Genomic DNA, 16,285 nt, shown 5'->3' on the forward strand with positions numbered 1-16,285 from the left:
TTGAAAGTATTTTTACTTAAGTACTTTACACCACTGGATGGGCGATTAGTCATTTGGGCATGTCACCTTGGTTTTCTTGGGTACTGGGACGATGGTGGTCTTCTTGAACCAAGTGGGGACTACAGCCTGGGGACAGGTTGAAGATGTCAGAGCAGACACCCACCAGCTGGTCACCGCACACTCTGAGGATGTGGCCAGGGATGCCACCTGGGCCGGTGGCTTTGTGAGTATTCACTCTTTTGAGAGTTTTCCTCACGTCCGCCTCAAAGGGCGAAAGCACCTGGTCGTCCGGAGCAGTGAGAGCCTTTCTGGATGGCTCGGTATTATCTGCCTGGAAGCGAGCATAAAATGTGTTAAGCTCGTCTGGGAGGGATGCTTTGGTGGGCAGCACACAGCTGGATTTGCCTTTGTAGTCCGTAATAGCATGTAGTCCTCGCCACATGCGTTGTGAGTCTGAGTTGTCGAACATCGATTCAAGTTTGAGTTTGTATTGTCTTTTTGCATCCATAATAGTTTTTAGCCGAGCTTGTACCTGCTTGCCTTGTACGTGTCGCACGCCACCAAGTATTTAGGGTTCGTTCTGCTGACATTAAATGCCATAGTACGGGCTCTCAGGAATGTACGGATTTCTCTGTTTATCCAAGGTCTTTGGTTGGGGTACAGTATGTCCTAATTGTTATCAACACATTTCCTTATGAAGCCTGTGACTGACAGTGTACTGTATATTGTAGAGTCCTGGGTGGATGAATCTTTGAACATATTCCTATAATTATTCTCAAAACAGTCCTGCAGCATTGAGTCTGCTCTCTGTTCAGCACCTCACTATTCTCTGTGTTGGTGGCTCCCCATTGAGTTGCTGCTTGTAGGCAGGGAGTAGAAACAGAGATACAATGGGGAAAAAAAGTATTTAGTCAGCCACCAATTGTGCAAGTTCTCTCACTTAAAAAGATGAGAGAGGCCTGTAGTTTTCATCATAGGTACACGTCAACTATGACAGACAAATTGAGAAAAAGAAATCCAGAAAATCACATTGTAGGATTTTTAAGGAATTTATTTGCAAATTATGGTGGAAAATAAGTATTTGGTCACCTACAAACAAGCAAGATTTCTGGCTCTCACAGACCTGTAACTTCTTCTTTAAGAGGCTCCTCTGTCCTCCACTTGTTACCTGTATTAATGGCACCTGTTTGAACTTGTTATCAGTATAAAAGACACCTGTCCACAACCTCAAACAGTCACACTCCAAACTCCACTATGGCCAAGACCAAAGAGCTGTCAAAGGACACCAGAAACACAATTGTAGACCTGCACCAGGCTGGGAAGACTGAATCTGCAATAGGTAAGCAGCTTGGGATGAAGAAATCAACTGTGGGAGCAATTATTAGGAAATGGAAGACATACAAGACCACTGATAATCACCCTCGATCTGGGGCTCCACGCAAGATCTCACCCCGTGGGGTCAAAATGATCACAAGAACGGTGAGCAAAAATCCCAGAACCACACGGGGGGACCTAGTGAATGACCTGCAGAGAGCTGGGACCAAAGTAACAAAGCCTACCATCAGTAACACACTACGCCGCCAGGGACTCAAATCCTGCAGTGCCAGACGTGTCCCCCTGCTTAAGCCAGTACATGTCCAGGCCCGTCTGAAGTTTGCTAGAGTGCATTTGGATGATCCAGAAGAGGATTGGGAGAATGTCATATGGTCAGATGAAACCGAAATATAACTTTTTGGTACAAACTCAACTCGTCGTGTTTGGAGGACAAAGAATGCTGAGTTGCATCCAAAGAACACCATGCCTACTGTGAAGCATAGGGGGTGGACACATCATGCTTTGGGGCTGTTTTTCTACAAAGGGACCAGGACGACTGATCCGTGTAAAGGAAAGAATGAATGGGGCCATGTATCGTGAGATTTTGAGTGAAAACCTTCTTCCATCAGCAAGGGCATTGAAGATGAAACGTGGCTGGGTCTTTCAGCATGACAATGATCCCAAACACACTGCCCGGGCAACGAAGGAGTGGCTTCGTAAGAAGCATTTCAAGGTCCTGGAGTGGCCTAGCCAGTCTCCAGATCTCAACCCCATAGAAAATCTTTGGAGGGAGTTGAAAGTCCGTGTTGCCCAGCGACAGCCCCAAAACATCACTGCTCTAGAGGAGATCTGCATGGAGGAATGGGCCAAAATACCAGCAACAGTGTGTGAAAACCTTGTGAAGACTTACAGAAAACGTTTGACCTGTGTCATTGCCAACAAAGTGTATATAACAAAGTATTGAGAAACTTTTGTTGTTGACCAAATACCTATTTTCCACCATAATTTGCAAATACATTCATTAAAAATCCTACAATGTGTTTTCTGGATTTTTTTCCCTCATTTTGTCTGTCATAGTTGACGTGTACCTATGATGAAAATTACAGGCCTCTCTCATCTTTTTAAGTGGGAGAACTTGCACAATTGGTGGCTGACTAAATACTTTTTTCCCCCACTGTACATGATCTGATTGGCCAAAGTGGGGGCAGGGGATGGCTTTGTACACGTCACAGATGTTTGTGTACACATGGTCGAGCAAGTTTATCCCTCTCGTGGGGCAGGATACATGTTGGTGATGCTTTGGAAGAATTTGCTTTAAACTTGCTTGGTTAAAATCTCCCGCAACAAAAAAGACTGCTTCCGGGTGAGAGGATTCTTGCTGGCTAATGTTCTTATACAGTTCGCTGAGTGCCGCCTTGATGTTTGCTTGTGGCGGTATGTACACAGCTGTTAGTGAAGGTAGCGTTTGTACCTTCAAACACCCATGCAATAACACCAGTCCCACCCATATACAACCATCTGAATCACCTCCAGCTGGCAGCCAGACAGACCCCAACAGACAACGGAGGCCCTTGTCGCCCCATGCGACAGCCCTCCTCTAAGGGGCAGCGCCCCTCATGACAACAGCGCCACTCGCCGTAACGTGCAGCCACCTGTGGGTAGCTGTTAAGACATGTTTCTATAGATTACCACAGTATGACTCACACCCATAAATACCATAAATACCCATAAAACCTAGCGGTCAAACAGGGAAATGGTTCCAATAGTTTTTCCACCATTCATTTTTCCCATAGTTTATTTTGTGAAAAACGTACAATAAGGGCTGTGTTTCGTATAGGCTTACTCTGGCATGACGTTTTGATAACCGTGTAAATCTCTCTAGGACAAGGTGACTTTTATCAATATATTTACCTGTATTTACCCCCAAAAAAAAAAAAAAAAATGAAATGCTGTTACGAGAATTTCTATCTCTAATTCAACCTAAGCTTGAATCATTACCAGAGGTTGTAAGGCTCTGGTTTTAATCATAAATGATTCAAGGTCCACAACCAGCAAGAATGATCTGTATTTTTATTCATGGAGAGCTCTGGCGCCAAAACCCATACACTCCTGTTTTATACCCCTTGACACACAAAGGCACTTTGCTCCGCCCACCTTTAGGAGGCTTTCTTAAACAGTTTCCACCTTTCTCCTTCACCCTGGAATGTTTAGTCCCGCCCCCCTCTGTTAGTGGGTTGACACTACATTATAATTCTAACACAGTTTACACATTTATACTGTATTTGGGGTGAAATCCTTTAGTCATTATTCTTAAAATACAAATTAATCTAACAAATGCTAATTAGTTGCTAATGTGGCTATCATAAAGAACTACAAATGCCATGATGATCTGGACGAGACTGCTGAATCAAGGCAAAGGTAAGAATCTCTGGATTAACTCTCTAATGTTAGCTAAATGTAGTAATTAACAAATTGGCTTCATTTTTTAAATGGACAATTCAAATTTAAATTCAATTAGCATTTTCGAATCTGAGAGTAAATAGAGCCGAATATGTTGAAAAAAGTCAACTTGTCCGAGAGAGATTTACATGGTTATCAAAACGTCATGCCAGGGTAAGCCTACACGAATCACAGCCCTTATTGTAAGTGTTTCTAAAATCCCCAATGGGAAAAATGAATGGTGGAAAAACGATTGGAACCATTTCCCTGTTTGACCACTAGGTTTTATGGGTATTAGGACACCTCCACTGTGGGGCTCAATAGAGAATACCAGAACCCTGTGCTTTCCTGGAGTGAAGATCCATAACATTCTAGTGATGCTTCCCACAATCCAGAAGCAGCTACCTGAGGCTAACTCTCTGGTAATACATGTGGACCTGATAGGAGCTGCAAAGTATTTAGGCAGGCGGCTACTTATCTCAGGTCTGCTACCCTCAATAGGCCGTGGGTTTAACCACTTCAGCAGACTCCTCCAAATGCACAACTGGCTGAAAACATACTGTGCCACAGTGAAAGTGGCTTTCATTGACAATTTCGACCGGTTTTGGAAGTGAGTGGATTGTTTCAATGAAGACAGAATACACCCAAACGGCCACGGAGCACAACGGCTCTCATTGAACATAGCACAGTCGCTGACAGCCCAAGCCCCCAGGTAATTCCCGTTATTACTACTCAGTCCCTTGCATGTTCAGCTAGAAATTCTCTCAATTCAAGGGGTGCAAAAAATCAGTAATCTAAATCGTGTTGAGCTACTTTCCCTGATTAGTACTGTTTGCTCCACCAGTCTTCCCCCTCCTTAGACTGTGCACTCTCCGGCAGACTTTAAAACAAGGCTCGGGCTTGGGCTAATGCACATGAATGTGCAAAGTATTATCTCCAAGATGGACATGTTGGACATTTGGGTCCGGGATACAAATCGCAACATTTTAGTGTGCTCTGAAACATGGTTAAAAGCTCTGTTGATCCATTGCACATTATAATGTTTACAGATGTGATAGGCCAAAGAAGGGTGGCAGTGTAGCAATTAGGGGAAAAACAACATTAAGGCAACCCAATCTCTCAATGTCTCGCTTCCGAAGCAAATTTGAGCTACTATGTACATGTAGTTATAAATGTTGTTATTTGCCAGAATGTTAATTTCTATGTTGCAGGGATCCATGGCCCTCCCTCTGCCACAGCGGGAGCAATCAAAACTGTCGCTGAGCTACTAGCCCCATACATAGCCTCTGAAATAGTGATATTGGGGGATCTGAATCTCGATTGGCTTACTCCCTCGTCTGATTGTCTTAAATCAGCATGTATTGATCTGAACTTAGTCCAACTGATTTCAGAGCCCACTCATTTGAATATAAAAAATCCTGCTAAATCAACTCTGATTGATCTCATACTTACAAATAACCCTCATAAATAGTCAACTAGTGGTATTTTGCTATGGACCTCAGTGATCTCTGTCCCATAGTCTAGTCTATGTCAGAAACACAAAGTTGCCTAGAACTAAACCACGCCTTGTCACTAAAATAAACTTTAAACACTTCCATGAGCAAGGGTTCTTACATGACCTTTACCATTCAGGCTTACTTAGTGTTAATTACACTCCGAACGTGGAACTTGCCCTTTAACAATTCTCTAGTATGTTTATCTCTGTATCTGATAAACATGCTCCTATGAAGAGATTAAGAATTAAAGATAGAGCCAACCCATGGTCAACACCTGAACTTGCTGAGTTAATTCAGCTAAGAAAGAAAGCTTGGTCTGAAACCAAACACACTGGTAGCTCTGCTAACTGGCTCACCTTCAGACAACTTAGAAACAAATGTACGGCTTCCATAAAAAGGGCTAAATCAAACTATTTCATTAATTCCATTCTTGATTCTCGTGGCAATTTTAGTTTAGGAAGGTTTAGGAAGGCTATTAAATTGCTAAAAAGAAGCAGCCACACCTTTCTGCCCAATGAGGTTCTATTTAACTCCAATACTATAACAGACAAAACTGAAATAACTGACGTGGGTAACCAACATTTTATTGCAGCAGGCCATTTGTTTGAAAGGGGAAATGGCAGCAACAAGGACAACTCTGAAAAGACTGTTCATGATACAAGCTCATCTCTGATGCACCCCTGTTTAATCACAGACTTGCCTGCTACTGTAAATGGTAACCCACTGTTCTCTATTCGTCAGGTCACGACTAGGGTAGTTCTGGATGCTCTCTTAGTTATTGATGTAAAAAAATCCTCTGGGGCAGACATGCTTGACCCGTGTCTTCTACGGCTTGCTGCATCTCTGATTGTGGAGCCTTTGACACATTTTTTATCTATCCATTCTCTTGGATATTATTCCTAAGGTGTGGAAGGCGGCCCTTGTTTTCTCACTCCACAAAGGTGCTGGGCACTGTGATCTTAATAATTATCGCCAAATTTCAAAACGTTCATGTCAAGCGGAAATATTAGAACTCATGATACATTCTCAGCTGCAGTCCTTTTTAGATAGAAAATGTATTCTGAACGCTCACCAGTCAGGCTTTAGGCCAGGACATCAATGTCATAGTTATTCATAAATTACATAGTTAACACACTAGACAGGAAACAGCACTGTCGAAAGCATTCAATACAGTTGATCATGCACTCCTGCACGACAGAAGTCAATGTACAGTAAACTGCTGATGGCGTTCTCTTAAAGGTCCTGAACAGTCATTCTGATTACCATGTAAAATAGCATTTTGAGTGACTAAAATATCTCCCATAAGATTTTCTGGGGATAGAAATGCAAAAAGAATAATTTTTTTCTCATGGCTAACTACCAGGAAGTCTGAAAAGACTGGCTGAGTGGCCGGGGAGCTTATTCTTTTTATTTACTCTTTATTTAACTAGGCAAGTCAGTTAAGAACAAATTATTATTTACAATGACGGCCTACACCGGCCAAACCCGGACGACGCTGGGCCAATTGTGCACCGCCCTATGGGACTACCAATCACGGCCGGTTGTGATACAGCCTGGAATCGAACCAGGGGGTCTGTAGTGACGCCTCAAGCACTGAGATGCAGTGCCTTTAGACCGCTGCGTCACTCTTATATTCATTAGCTCGACTTGACTGACTACTCTTTGAAACGGCTATGTCAAAAACTTGGATGCAGTGTTGCAGTAAAATCCTTTCAAACAAATTTGGTAATACACAAAGCAACACAAACATTGAAATTGCATCAATTCTGGGTTTTTATACATCTCCCATTTGGCATGTCTCTTGTGATGCGGTTCACAGCAGCACTGACGGATGTGTTGGCTTGACAACTGCGTTAGAGTTTTGAACAACCCTTCCTCCACTTTTGTTCCATGCTGGCTGAAGACCTAGCTTTATACCCTGATGAAGACAGCTTGGCTGTCGAAACGTTGATATTCAATTATTTCATCTGAGCTCCTAGAGTGTGCGGCTCTCCTTTTCTTTTTCAAGTGTTCTACTCCGCTAGCCAGCACCTCGCCTAACCAGGTGTGTGTTTCTTCCACCTCATGAAGACCTAGCCAACCAGTAACTAGCTAACACCAGACACAGATGAAAATGGGAAACATATAAGTATCTTAGCCATAGATGAATAGGGTAAACTTTTAATTATATTTGCTGACACACTACAGTCAAATGTTGGCACCAGTAGAGTAGCCATCTAGCTATATAAACCACACCCTCCGCAAACACGCTTAATTAAATTAGGCAAGAGAATATCATGGTACCATTGGTGTATTAAAATGAGAGTTAGGGTGATGTCACACTATCCCCTTAATAATTAATCCAAGTGTTTGACATGGGGGAGGGGACCAATAACGTTATGATCAAACTTTATCAATGTAGACGCAACAGTCATTTTTCATACTTTGGTCATCATGTTTTGATTTGGTTTCATCCAAATATCATAACATTTCATAAAAAACATGATTTTGACTGTTTATGACCTTGAACATAACCAAAGGAGTCCCACAAGGCTCAATACTAGGTCCTTTACTGTCCACTATTTACATTAATAATGTTGGTCTCTTCCTGAATAATAATAACTGGGGCTTACAGTTCTCTACGGATGATACAGTTATTGATTCCCGTGCCCCCTCAGTGCAGCAGGCCATTCACAACCTTCAGCTTGGCTTTGATTCAGTTCAAGAATCGCTCACCGATCTTAAATTAGTGCTAAATGTTGATACAAGTTTATGTTTTTCTCCAGGTCTCGTAAAATGTATCCTAAAGACCTCTGTATCTGTACCTTGAGAGGAGCCCAAATTGAGCTAGTCCCCGATTATAAGTATCTAGGTATTTGGATTGATGATAAGCTGTCCTTTAAAACACATATTTATAAACTGACTAAAAAGTTGCGAGTAAAGATTGGTTTCCTGTATAGAAATAAATTCTGTCTCACTTTTGAAAATAGGAGGAAGATTGTTCAAGCAACACTCCTCCCAGTAATTGACTATGGCGACTCAATCTACATTACATGCACGTGGCAGCCTCTGTGTTAAAACCTCCAGATTCATCATTGTCTCTTATATAGTTTAGTTGGCTGGGAGTCTCTGACTACCAGAAGGTCCCAACACTGACTATTATTCGCATATAAAGCACTTCTCCAGAAACTCCCATACAACCTCACCTCACTTCTAAATTGGAAATCTAGTAACTATAAGACTCAAGACTGTTGGTACTAGAGGTTCCACGGGTCTCCTCTGAGTTAGGGAAGACTGCTTTCAGTTACTATGCCCCTCAGTCCTGGAATATCCGACAGGTCATTCTAAAACCTGATTCTTTGTTTCCAAAAGGTGAACTTTTATTTAACTTTTAAATCATCTTAAACAGGTGGAGGAGCCTTTGTGTGACTACAGGTGGATGAGGCATTAATTAATAATTGATCAAGTCTTTTGGAATTCTTTACATAATGTGGTGGGTCAGGTTATTATACCAAATCAAAACCAGTATTATGTTAGCTGTTAACTCCAATTGGAGTTTCTAATGTTCAAAACAGCAGGGTTAGCGGGTTCAAGTCAAGTGCCAATGAACAGCCTGTGTTATGATTATTTCCATCGAATCAGGTGAGCATCTGAGTTTATTGTGAGTGAGATATAATATTGACTGAGGGACCACCTATCTTAAAATACCTCCAGCAATGTAAACATGAGTAAGTGCACAGAATCAACATGGGTTATCATCATAGAGTTATTGCCGCTGTTTGTGGTTTTATAGTTTTTCCATTGACACAGCAGCACTCTCTTTACATTTCCTGTTGTTCCCTGGTGTTGGAGATTAGTAGAGATTATTCTTACATGTGTAAAGGGAAATCTGCAAAGCAATTGCTTTGATAAAAAATGTTTTTGCCACTCTAGACGGCCCTTTAAGTGCAACCACCAGAGATTATAAGGGGAGGGGAGGTTAGCTGCTCTCTGATGCCCATCAGGAGGCCTCTTCAGTGTTTCCCCAAGGATTTTTTCAGCAGCTGTGGCAAAGTAAGCATGAGAGGGGGTGCTAGTGGGCGTGGCCAATGGCGCGGTCTCCGACCAAACATCCGTCCTCTAGGCCGCAGAGCCAAAACATTTTCAGTTTTAAAACTAGTTGCCTACAATTATACACATTTTACCATGGGCTGAGAGTAAAGCTAATTTCCTGCAATTCTACACATTTTGCCATGGTTTATGTGGTGTTCTTATGCTATATGAGTGACTCAATCATTCTAACAAAACCAGCGTTCATCGTGTGGTCATTTGGAAAACGCCTGGGAGTTAAGAGGAATGGTTTTAGTATTAATGATTGTTAGTTTTCAAAGATGATCTTATTTTTTTAAATATATAGCTCCATTATCTTTTTGCATACTTTATCTGTTTTTAGTCGTTTAATTTTACAGTGAAAACATTTCCCCTATATGCATTTTTTAAAATCATATCTTTTGGCCCACCACCGCTAAATAGATATAGGGGAAACACTGCCTCTTCCTCTGAGTTTACTCCATAGAAATAGAATGAAGTTCATTCTATTTTTATGGTTTACTCACTCTCGGCATCTGGAGTCCTGGAGCAAGCTAAGCCTTCACCAAGCCCACACAAACAATCATGCAGTATCCTTAAAGATGGAATCCGCAGTAGTGCGAAACAGCGCCACTGTCTGCCCCACGGCTGTTGTTATTTAAAAAACTAAATAAACAAACAAAAACTACATACAGTATGCTGCTGTTTTGTTGCGTGTGCTATTTTTTTAAAACGGTGTTTGTTTGCAGTAACTTTGTTGTTTTAATATCGCAAACGGACGTGGCTGTTTCACCATTAAGGATTTCAGCTTTAAACTACTGACTTGGCATTCTGTATTAAGTTAATAAAGGGTCTGGTCCTGGGCCAGCTAACAGCAGCTAACAGCAGGGGTGCACAGAACTACGTGCTTCTAGTGTGACTCGGTCAGAGGAAAGCAGTTCTGCATTGAATGACTGAAATTAGTTAACCCTTCACGTTCATGCTAAACCAACTTCTATGTGGAAAATACAACCATATGTAACAACACAGCATTCATAGAGTTGCAATTCAAAAATATTTAACGTACAACCAGTTGGTTTTCTCATTAGAGTTCAGATTGGAAATTCAACACATTGTTGTATGGTATGGCTTGTAGTATTTAGAACTCACTTGAACCCTAATAAAATTCACACTGAGCTAGTCCTCATACTTTGTCCCTCTTTCTTCCCCAGTCGCAGGACAGGCCACTACAGTGTCCAGAGCCAGCCCAAAAATGCCTCAGGAAAGCCCCAATACCACCACTTTAACTCCCAGGACTCGCTGGACGAGCTGTTCATGGACGAATACTGGACAGAGGTGGAGAACATCAGCCTTAGCGGGGAGGGAAAGGAGGATGCAGAGCCACAGGAGGACGTGCAGCTGAAGGTGCCTGATGGTATGGAGCTCTACACTATAGCAGGAGTGTCAACTGAAGTAGAGATGAGATGAGGTTGTTCTAGTGGAAGGACCATATGTCCTGCTACTTCAGTGTAACATTTTAGACCAACCTGCTGAAACAAGACCGAATGAGAGTGATGAGCTGAGCAGGGGGTTCTCGAGCTGAGAAATAAATACAAAATATTTGTTCATTATGCCCAGCTCACGAGGCCACTTGACGTGAGGCCTGAGGCAATTGCCTCTTCTGCCTAATGGTAAGTCCGCCAGTGAGTATGCACTATGCACATTAGAAATAGAATGAATTCATTATATTTCTATGGTACAGTATATGACTTGTTGCTTACCTAGATCGCTATCTGAAAGGATTATTTTAGTAGAGCACATACAGTACATACTGGTCTGTTGTCCAGCACATTGTTTTGCAATACCACCACATAATGATAACTCATTTCTTTAATACACAAAATACAATAGCCTGGCTTGATCCTACAGGATCAGGAAATGCCTATAAAAAGCACTGCAGAAGTTTGTTTATAAAGTCGAAATGCATTGTTTTGTCTGAACACTAAATGTAGGAACTTCCTTCTGTTCTTTTCTATATCAAGAATGTTGGTGTATGACCGGTTAAGGCAGCGGTTCCCAAACTGGGGGTCACCTGATATGAAAATTGGGTCACGGGAGAATTCACAAAATCCTGAAAAAATACAACAACAATACGTGTATATATATATTATAATATCTTCTTTATCTCAAAATCATTGTAACGTGGTTAACCTTAAAAATCGAAATTAAAATGATAAAATTCAACCAGAGAGCTCCCTTAGATCAAGGGAAAAGGCCGCACTTGACCGTTGCACTTGATTCATTCCCATGGTGAATGGCTTGGCCCGCTACGCTATGAAACCACACACTATTGCAGAGACATTGATATTACCTCACGCAATTGATACGGTGAAAACAATGTGTGGGGAGGCAAAGGCAGAGAAACTCACATCAACACCTTAGTCAGATAACACTGGTAAAATAAGAATTGATGCTATTGCTAGCAATCAAGAGGAAACTGACTGAACGACTCAAAAACTCCCCAGTTTATGCTCGCCAAATGGACGTTAGCTGTGAGGGCCGAGATGCCCATGCCTTGACTTTTGTTCGCTATATATGTCGGGGGATTTTTTCATTGAGAGAGGACCTGTTGTCATTCACAATGGATGTAAAACAAATTTTAACAAAAAATAGAGACTGTCGACTTTCTGTGTAATGAAAATAAAATGACTCCTTGCCTATGTAACAGACATACAGTATTTGGGAAACTGAACGAACTGAACGCAAGCATGCAGGGGAAATACAAAAACATTCTACAGATGAGTGACCGAATCAGTGGATTCAGAGGAAATAATTATTATTGGAGAGAGCCTTTCAAAAGCGAATCATGCCCCCTTCCCTCGGCTGTGCATGTTTCTAACAAAAAACAGCATCAGTAAGTGTCCCATACGAGTGATGACTGCTCACCTCCAACGCTTGGAAAAGCACTTTGTGACTTACTTCCCAATCCGTTTGAATGGCTCAGTTGACATGCCGTTAAGTGAAATCGAACAGCTGATCGAGCTGTCATGTGACCGAATGCTGCAGACAACACATTCACGGTTCACTACGGAGGAGTTTTGGTTCCTGACTCAAAGGGAATACCCTGCTGTAACCCTTTTTAGCATTAAAAATCATGGTACCATTCGCCAGCTCATATCTGTGTGAAGCTGGATTCAGTGTTCTCGTCTGCGTTAAAACCAAATGTCGATCCAGGTTGGATGTGACCGCAGAGATGAGGTGCGTACTGTCGACCACGCCCCCTGACTTTGACAAGCTCCGACACAACAGGCATCAAGCACAACTATCTCATTAGTGGTCGTGAGATAAGAGACATTATGTCAGACTAATTTGCAATTGACTGTCATAGCCCCACATTAAAAGTATGTGATGGTGAGTTGAAGACAATCAGAAATACTGTTAGAATGCTTTTCAATTGACTGCCATAGCCCCAAATAAAAAAGTAAACATTGGCTGTTAATTACAGATTTTCTTTCACATGGGTTGCGAGAATTTTCTGATCAAAATGGGGTTGTGGGCCAAAAAAGTTTGGGAACCCCTGGGTTAAGGGGCTAAGGAGTGAGACAGCCTTCCCTGTTTCATGTCCTTGTTTGTTTCTATTCCCACACCTCGGTAGAGAGAAATTGCCTAATTATAATAGTTGAAAAATATGGGTTGTTTATGAATTCGAGGGACCAATAAAAAGGGATACAAAACGTAGGTGCTGGATTTTAGGCCGGTAGCAACCACCACAGGGTGTCCGTTCAGAACACGAGGAAGCAGTAGTTCCAGTTCAAGGTTTAATGAAGATCCACACACACATACAACACCACTCTCTCTGATACTAATTGTGGTTATTTAGCTGTACACACAATAAACATCAGAAAGAAAAGCAATTTCTTCTAAGGAGGTAGAATAAGCAGGAGAATAAGCAGGTTGGTCATCAGAATGGAAACTACAGACTGCCTGAGGCTAATAAAATTATGATGATTGGCGTGACCTTATTCCAATAGGAAAACCAAAAGAAAGTTGGGGTCTTGGAAAGGAGATGATCTGGCCATTTTGACATTAGTAATTACACAGTAATAATCTATGACTTACTTGTTTGTTTCTTTATTATTCATTGTTTAGACCTACACACTTTTCCATTAACATACTACAGCTCTTTTGGTGTATCATCAACTCATAAGACTCAACCTAACTCAACTACTGTCTGTCTGTAGAGGGGGAACAGGAGGAGGCATGGCTGAAGGAGGCAGGGCTGGCCACTCTGTTTGACGAGTCGGCGTCGGACCCCGAGGACATGATGGGGCTGTTGTTCACGCTAACGCGCACACAGGCCGCCGCCGTAGAGAAACGTTTTGAAACCATCAGGAAGAGGAACAAGCAGCACCACGTACCTGACGTCAGAGACATCTTCAAACTCCCGGGCACACCGGAGTCGAAGGTCAGCCTACCACAGGTCCCGTTAACACGCACAAACCTGGTTTTAGAACTCAGTCATGCCTGAGATGCTTCACTGCAGAAATAACCCATTGACTTGTTTACCACAGTCAGTTAACATCATTACTAATCACATGGAGATTGTCTGTTAATGAACACCAGAATGTGAGGTAATAGGTAACTGGATATCTTATCCTAATGAGAGTCTTGTCTTTAGTCTGTTCACAATTGGTAATAGAAACATATAGTCTTTCTACAATATCAGCTGTTAGATCATCTTGTTTGATTCATTAATTGTGCAAAATAAGCTATATTACATTCTGATGAGAGCCTGTTTTTGTTCTGTATTATGTTGCAGGATGATGAAGCAAAGTCACCAGAGAGAAGTGAAAACAGAAAAATGAATATTATGACAGATGGTATGTACCACAAGTTCTAGGAGGCACAAATGTCAATTTCATCATGAAAAACTGGCGCACTGGCATTTTCCACCCCTTATGCTAGGTTTGGCAATTTACCTGTCTAACATCAGCTCGCTTGCGCTGAGGTTGCAGGGGTGGCAATATTTGAGGTGTATCCTTAAAAACAATCGCAAAAGTGAACATTTCATGCAGCGCTAAAGGGAAGTTTTAAGAACCACAAAAAGCAGGTCTTAACGGTAATGCAGTTGATAATGGCATCGATTTTGAGAGCGGCAGCGCAGCCTATCCAGCCGTGACGCACAGTGCCCATGGAAAGAGAGGTGTGCCTTTTGTGCTGGTGAATCTCGTATTTTCGAGAAAAAAAAAAATGGTTCCCCCCATTTCGATTATGAGGCAATAAGGCCCTTTATCTACTTCCCCAGAGTCAGATGAACTCATGGATACAATTTATAGGTAGTTTCGCAAACCAATGCTAACTAGCGTTAGTGCAATGACTGGAAGTCTACCCATAGACTTCCAGTCATCTATGATTTCATCTGACTCTGGGGAAGTAGATAAAGGGCCTCATTGCCAAAATCCTAAAGTATCACTTTAATCAAGGCTGGTTTCGTATAGGTGCATATTTTTATCCTGTTTTATTGTCACATATACCGGATAGGTGCAGTGAACTGTGTTGTTTTACAGTATCAGCCATAGTAGTTTGGTGCCCCTGGAGCAAATAAGGTTAAATGCCTTGCTCAAGGAGACAGACAGATTTCTCACCTTGTTGGCTCCAGGTATTCGAACCAGCGACCTTTCTGTTACTGGCCCAACGGTCTAACTAGGCTACCTGCCGCCCCATTAGCTTAGTGCCTTGAAATATTTTGGAGGTTTTTGCCCTCATGCTTTTTCATGATTCACAATTCACATACCTGCATACATCATTTTGCTTGTTCAAGTAGGCTATCCATCCCCATTTTCAAAGAGCACCCCTCGTCCAATTACCAAAGTCGTGCTCCTCCAAACTATTCAGTCCTATAATGCCATATCAATGGCAGATTCTTTTGAGAATGTGCCTCACACATAGGAATACCTGGAATAGTATAACAGTAATCCTTCTTCCCCTTTTTATCATAATTTTAGCCAGCTCTCGTTATTAATTTGAATCTGCGCAAAAGCCTCCATAGTCTACCTTAATATTACAGTTGAAGTCGGAAGTTTACATACACCTTAGCAAAATACATTTAAACTCAGTTTTTCTTGAGATGTTGCTTCAATATATCCACATAATTTTCCTTCCTCATGATGCCATCTATTTTGTGAAGTGCACCAGTCCCTCCTGCAGCAAAGCACCCCCACAGCATGATGCTGCCACCCCCGTGCTTCACGGTTGGGATGGTGTTCTTCGGCTTGCAAGCCCCCCCTTTTCCTCCAAACATAACGATGGTCATTATGGGCAAACAGTTCTATTTTTGTTTCATCAGACCAGAGGACATTTATCCAAAAAGTATGGTCTTTGTCCCCATGTGCAGTTGCAAACCGTAGTCTGGCTTTTTTATGGCGGTTTTGGAGCAGTTTCTTCTTCCTTGCTGAGCGGCCTTTCAGGTTATGTTGATATAGGACTCGTTTTACTGTGGATATAGATACTTTTGTACCTGTTTCCTCCAGCATCTTCACAAGGTCCTTTCCTGTTGTTCTGGGATTGATTTGCACTTTTTGCACCAAAGTACGTTCATCTCTAGGAGACAGAACACGTCTCCTTCCTGAGTGGTATGACGGCTGCGTGGTCCCATGGTGTTTATACTTGCGTACTATTGTTTGTACACATTTTTCACATTTTAGTCATTTAGCAGACGCTCTTATCCAGAGCGACTTACATGAGCAATTAGAGTTAAGTGCCTTGCTTAAGGGCACATCGACAGATTTTTCACCTAGTCAGCTCAAGGATTAGAACCAGCGACCTTTCGGTTACTGGCACAACGCTCTTACCCACTACGCTACCTGCCGCCGCAGATGAACGTGGTACCTTCAGGCGTTTGGAAATTGCTCCCAATGATGAACCAGACTTGTGGAGGTCTACAATTTTTTTTCTGAGGTCTTGGCTGATTTCTTTTGATTTTCCCATGATGTCAAGTAAAGTGGCACTGA

At 42.1% G+C, this 16,285-nt stretch overlaps 1 protein-coding gene across 1 annotated transcript in view; it reads left to right on the forward strand.

The window, feature by feature from the left end:
• The window catches only part of LOC121552479 (rho GTPase-activating protein 18-like), a 30,553-nt gene that overhangs the window by 5,365 nt on the left and 8,903 nt on the right, over window positions 1-16,285 (forward strand). The window contains exons 2-4 of the mRNA XM_041865419.2: window positions 10,508-10,710; window positions 13,517-13,740; window positions 14,095-14,155. Of these exons, the coding sequence (XP_041721353.2) occupies window positions 10,508-10,710; window positions 13,517-13,740; window positions 14,095-14,155 (488 nt within the window). The remainder of the gene's footprint in view (window positions 1-10,507; window positions 10,711-13,516; window positions 13,741-14,094; window positions 14,156-16,285) is intronic.

The sequence above is a fragment of the Coregonus clupeaformis genome, chromosome 36, assembly GCF_020615455.1.
Source record: "Coregonus clupeaformis isolate EN_2021a chromosome 36, ASM2061545v1, whole genome shotgun sequence".
Lineage (NCBI taxonomy): Eukaryota > Metazoa > Chordata > Actinopteri > Salmoniformes > Salmonidae > Coregonus > Coregonus clupeaformis.